General features: G+C 40.5%; 2 protein-coding genes across 29 annotated transcripts in view; one reads left to right on the top strand and one right to left on the bottom strand.

Moving 5' to 3' along the window:
• Positions 1–5,755, bottom strand: part of SLC17A1 (solute carrier family 17 member 1) — a 247,276-nt gene that overhangs the window by 48,404 nt on the left and 193,117 nt on the right. For 21 of the 26 annotated variants that reach the window (XM_070777555.1, XM_070777565.1, XM_070777574.1 and 18 more), the window contains one exon: positions 1,574–1,626. The exons of the other annotated variants lie outside the window; for them this stretch is intronic. The gene's annotated coding sequence lies outside the window, so the exon portion shown is untranslated. The remainder of the gene's footprint in view (positions 1–1,573; positions 1,627–5,755) is intronic. 26 annotated transcript variants of the gene reach the window in all.
• SCGN (secretagogin, EF-hand calcium binding protein) overlaps positions 1–5,755 on the top strand; it is a 52,243-nt gene that overhangs the window by 21,670 nt on the left and 24,818 nt on the right. For 2 of the 3 annotated variants that reach the window (XM_070777603.1, XM_019985908.2), the window contains exons 5-6: positions 4,261–4,317; positions 4,744–4,821. The exons of the other annotated variant lie outside the window; for it this stretch is intronic. In XM_070777603.1, the coding sequence (XP_070633704.1) occupies positions 4,261–4,317; positions 4,744–4,821 (135 nt within the window). The remainder of the gene's footprint in view (positions 1–4,260; positions 4,318–4,743; positions 4,822–5,755) is intronic. 3 annotated transcript variants of the gene reach the window in all.

Below are 5,755 nucleotides of genomic sequence, written 5' to 3'. Positions count from 1 at the left end.
CTGGACCGAAAACGGAAAGAAGTGAACGTCACAGGGAAGAAGGCTGAGGAATCTGCCTTACAATCCTAGCAGGAAGACGGTGGCCAGGGATGATGGTCTCTGTTTGGCTTCAACCACTATGTGCCTGACATGGTGCACGGAAGTTGTCTTGCTGGGGGCGGATGCCCTTGTGGCCTGATCCGTTCCGTGTCCCCCTTATTCTCACAAGGGAGTCTTCACGTGGCAGGCACCGTAACAGCTTTTAAGTGCCTGACCTGTGCCCACACAATATTGGTTGGCCTAGTCCTTAGTTGGAAAGAAGACAAAGAAGAGACCCTCACCCATTCTGGTGCCAGCTACTGGGGCACAGTGAGCAGTGGGGCCTTTGGAACACACCACAGGGTAAGCCTGGCCAGAGTTCCTCAGTTGCTTCCACAACACTTGACTGTTTGCAGAGGGTCCCTATAAGAAAGGAGAAGTGAGGAGGTGGGGGAGGAGACTCCAAGGTCCCCGTATGGGCCACCAAAAATGTTGTGGTCTGGGTATGGGTTGGAAAAGAATTTCCAGACATGAGACAGAATGAGAGGAAAATAAAGATTATTAGAGGGGGAGACACTGTTAGAACAGTAGGCCAGCTCAAGGGAGAACTGACGTTGAACAGGGGTCCTTAGTCCACTTTTATACCTAGGGTACAAGGAGTGGGATAGGGGTCTTGCGGGTCATTTGCTGATGGGATGAGGCATGTATACTGGGTGGGGGAAGAGGAGGGCAAATACCTTCTCCCTATGGGGTAGGAGGGGAGACAGGTTATACTGTTCCATTATAGTTACAACATGGGGGAGGGAAAGATGCTAAGGGTCTGGTTTTTCTGTTCCTGCATTCCAAGACCCTCCTTGGTTTTATCTGCTCTTTCGTCCCTGGGTCACCACATAGGTGTTACTGTCCGTGGGTGAAAAATAGGCCAGGGAGGACAGAGCAGGGCATCTTAAAGGCCAGAGCGGTAGATTTAGGACAGCTACTACACCCAGGGCCCTATTCCTGAAAGACCTTCCAAGTCCCCATTTAGGAGATAATAACTTAGCACACTTCTACACTACTTTATCTTCTTGTCAAATGGAAGTTATGAAAAACTGAACAAGCATTTGCATAAACAATTCACAGAAAAAAATCTGAGTAGACAATAGATATATAGTGGGAACCAAAGAAATGCAAATTAGAAACAACTAAGTTTTACTAAGGTGGTAAAAATTTTAGAGGGATTAACGAAAAGATGAAGCACTGGCAAGGAAGCACTGAAACTGTTGCTTATGCTCTGCTGGTAGGCATGCACAGTGGGATAATCTTATGGAAAGCAGTTTTGCAAAAATGTAATCAGGATCCACTAAAATTTCATCATCCAGAGTTAATTCTAAAAATCTACCTTTTGACTTAATAGTCCTACTTCTCCAAGCATCTATATAGGAATATAATCAGAGATGTAGACAAGTTTTCAACGCTATGATGTACATTAAATATTCCAGTGTTAGTATAGTTATAACTGAAAATAACATAAATGTCTAACAAGGAAGGAAAAATGGTAAATTATGATACTCGCTCATTCCACAAATACTTATGAGCACCTGCATTATGCTGGAAACTGTTCTAGGCCTGGAGATTCAAGAAAGAAAAACCCCACTGTGGAATTTTACGGATCACCGAAGATCAAGTTTTCAAAGAATATTTAATGAGAAGAAGGAAATGCATTACAGTGTTATGAAACAAAATTATATAAACAATATGATCTTAATTTTGCTTAAAAATTTATTTACCCTTAACATCAGTGTAACTAAGATAATGGGTAAATACATGCAAGATAAATATTGGTTGTTTTTAAGGGATAAGATTTAGGATGATCTTTAATTCTTTGTATTTTTGCATTTTCCATCTTAGAATCACAATTATTTATAAATTATTTAAATGACATTTTGAAAATAATTTCAGTTGTACTTAAAAATGCTCACAGAAAATTTTAAATGAAAAATAATAGACCACTGAAGTATATAGCCTCTATGATCCCCCTTCATTATGTCACATATATAACAAAAATACAATGAAAAGGAAAGACATAAAAATGATAAGTTGTCCTCTCTGGGGTAGAAATTTCTGAAGATTAGAGTTTTCTTCTCTTTGTATTTCATTAATTTTGTACAATGAATATGATTTCATTTTACAATAAGTAAAAAAGTATTAAAATGTTAGGCCTGTATAGGCTTGAATAATCTTGAGAAATGGGAAAAGGAAATAGCATTATGGAAACTTTTTTTGTTTAACTTTTTCCATTTTTCCTCCCTCCCTTCTAGTTTGTCAATTTCTTCTGCAAAGATCTTTCTCTTCCTCTATCCAACTTAAAAAAAAAAATATGTTGGAAACCTGAATTCTTTTTCTAAAATTAAATTTGTTATAACCTACTACTATCACACATATTTTAAGAAATTCTACCTTAATATATTTATATTCCCCTTGACCTATAGGACCTTAAGACACTTTAGTGTTAGCATGTATCAATCAACTCACTAGCCGTTATCATCCAGAATACTAGTTCTAGCTTGTTTTCTTTAATCCCATAAATTTTAAGCTAACAAGATTTTATGTTGCCATTTACCCAAGTGTTTCCCATTGTCTTTGTACACCATTCCTTTTTTACCTTAAATTTTCCTTCTTTGAGTTCTTCCTACCTGGAGTATATCCTTTACTGAGAATCTGATGGTAATAAACCCTGCTTTAGTTTGCCTGGAAACCTCTTTATTTTGCTTTCATTCTTTCAAGATGGCATGTGTAGCAGTCACATAAAGATCTTTGGTTCTCCAGTAGTTTAGTTGTAGTAAAGTTACAAGATAATTTCGATGGAAAATATTTGGTGAACAGCATAAAAAAAGCATGTAAACTTTTTATTATTTGAAATTCTCATTCTTAGTTCTGATATATTCATACCATTAAAATTAGGATATAAATCACATTTAACCAGTTGATTTTCTAAGACTGGCTAGATTCAGGCAGAAATATTGGTGACGGGGACTGAAAGGAGCAAAGTTTCTGAACACTTCCCAGGGAACATCAGCATCAGTAGTTCCTACTATCCTTGTAGGATATTTAGCTCGGACTCTGGCTCTGGTCTAGAACTAAGGTCCCTGCAGTTGGTGACTCAGGTAACCCATTCCACGTCAATGGAAAAATCTGTCACTTAAAAAAACAAAATGAAACACCTTAGTGCTACTTTTTCATTTTGTATAGGAGTTAGGGAACTTGCCAACTTGTGAGGCTTTAATATGCAATAATCAGAGGTGGTCAAAATTACACCATTTACTAAAGAAAGCAGTTCAACGCTTCCTTAAAAATATTGAGCTCTTCTGTCTTCCAGTTTAAGTAATTGTATCTTCAGCTGGATGAATGCTGTTATTGAACTAATGAAAGGGTTGGCTTGTTACTGGGAATTTTCAGAGATGTTTTATTCCCTTTGCCCAGAGCCAAGACCACACAGGCAAGATTCCTTAGGGATGTTTTCTGCCATGCAGTTTTTTAGGGGAAGTTCACCTTTTCATTATGGTTATTGCTGTTTGGGGTTTTAGTCTTATTTAGGTGTTTCAGTTTGACTTCCCACCTTGGGTGGTCCCAGGGATCTGTCTGCCAATGCAGGAGATACTGGTTTGATCCCTGGGTCGGGAAAATCCCCTGAAGGAGGAAATAACAACCCACTCCAGTATTCTTGCTGGGATAATCCCATGGACAGAGGAGCCTGCAGGGCTATACAAACACACACTACCTTGTGTGAAGTATCCTGATAAAGCTACAGGCTAACTCATCAGAGATCAGGAGATGTACCCAAGACAGACTTTAGTTTCTGTCATCTCAGTTTCTTGCCAGCTGAGCTACATATTTAAAGAGTTGTTTGTAGAGGGCTCTGCATCTTTAGGAATTTAGTACAAAGAAGATTTCTTACTCTGCCATATTTTCTCCCACTGAAGGCCATTCCTTCATATCTTTCCACTTCAAACTTTCCAAGAGCTCCCTTTCAGTGAGAGTACTGTGGTCCTCCCTAAGTGGCTGTAAGCGAATGCAGGGAGTCATTTCTAGTGAGTTCTGCCCCAAAAGAGCTGTCACCAAAGAAAGCCTAAACTTCTCCACATAGTTTTATTTGCACCCAGTTAAGTACTGTTATCAGATGCTGAACCTTAGTAGACATCAGCATAACTTGAACCCAAATTATCTGAGGATAAATGGATTATTGGCTTTTATGTATTTCAGATTTGGCGCAAATACGATGCTGACAGCAGTGGCTTTATATCAGCTGCTGAACTTTGTGTAAGTGTTGCTGGGAGCTGTCTCTGGGCGAACGGCAGGTTAGCTCATCCCTGGGAATTTGATATGTGTGTATCATGAGCTTGATTTCTGTGTTTCCAAGAAACATGGAAAAGAATTTGCTAATTTTAAAAAACTGATTCGTGTTTAGAAGGTTTAGAAACTGTAGGTGACACTGATTGCTCTCTCTAGGAAAGACATAATTGAGGATTTATGACATCTTTTTATGCTTCGAGCTGTTCTCTGGGTTCCGTTTAAACAGTGCTCCTTTCAAACTGTGACAGCCCTGCATTTTGAACTTCTTGCTTGATAAAAAGCATTACATTTCCTCTCTAAAACAAGCAAATGACAATTCTAAAAAGGAGCCTCTTGAGATTTTTAGGTTTATTTGTCACTAGATAAAATGCAGCTCCTCTCTTGATCTCACAGAACTTCCTCCGAGACCTCTTCCTCCACCACAAAAAGGCCATTTCAGAGGCTAAGCTGGAAGAATATACTGGCACCATGGTGAGTAACTGAGCAATGCGATCTCTATGAAGACAGCTTCCCCACCGTCTCCCCAGGGCCCAGAAACAGCATTTGGAACAAAATTAAGGTCTCTGTGAGTGTTTGCAGACTAGACAAATGCATGAAGAGACCTTCATGGCACCCCACTCTAGTACTCTTGCCTGGAAAATCCCATGGATGGAGGAGCCTGGTAGGCTGCAGTCCATGGGGTCGCTAAGAGTCAGACACAACTGAGCAACTTCACTTTCACTTTTCACTTTCACGCATTGGAGGAGGAAATGGCAACCCACTCCAGTGTTCTTGCCTGGAGAATCCCAGGGACGGTGGGGTCTGGTGGGCTGCCGTTTATGGGGTTGCACAGAGTCAAACACGACTGAAGCGACTTAGCAGTAGCAGCAGTCTCTCTCTTGAGATGAGACTGCATGCATTCGAAAGAGAGCTGCTCACCTATCCTTGGGGAGACCAGTTAATATCAGGTTACTAAGAACCAGTCAGTAATCTCAAGTTATTGAGGTTAATCCAAGTCACACAGAAACAAGGAAATGTGGACCTAGACAACCAGGACCAAACACACGGGAGCCACCCCCCCACCCCCCGTCCCTCTGTCCCCCACCCCACCCCCGGCCCCTGCCCCCCATGGATTATTCTACTCATTTAGTACATTCGTTTAGGGCAATGGAGAGTCAGAAAGCTGGGAAATACATATTCCACCTTTGCCAACTATAGGTATGACCTTGAGAAATGGTCTATTGTTTACTTCAGCTGAAAAATGGGGATTAATAATACCTAATTGCTACGAGGGCAAGTGAGTGGATGCATATGAAGTGCTTTGCAGAGCATCCAGGAAATAACCAACATTCAATACATGTTAGCTCTGCCTGTAGCGGTTGTTGTAGTCCTTGTTGTCATTACTTCCTTTTGCCACTTATGCAAT

The sequence above is a fragment of the Bos indicus genome, chromosome 23 (assembly GCF_029378745.1).
Source record: "Bos indicus isolate NIAB-ARS_2022 breed Sahiwal x Tharparkar chromosome 23, NIAB-ARS_B.indTharparkar_mat_pri_1.0, whole genome shotgun sequence".
Classification (NCBI taxonomy): Eukaryota; Metazoa; Chordata; class Mammalia; order Artiodactyla; family Bovidae; genus Bos; species Bos indicus.
The sequence above is the reverse complement of the archived record's forward strand: the minus strand, read 5'-3'. Positions and strand labels throughout refer to the sequence as shown.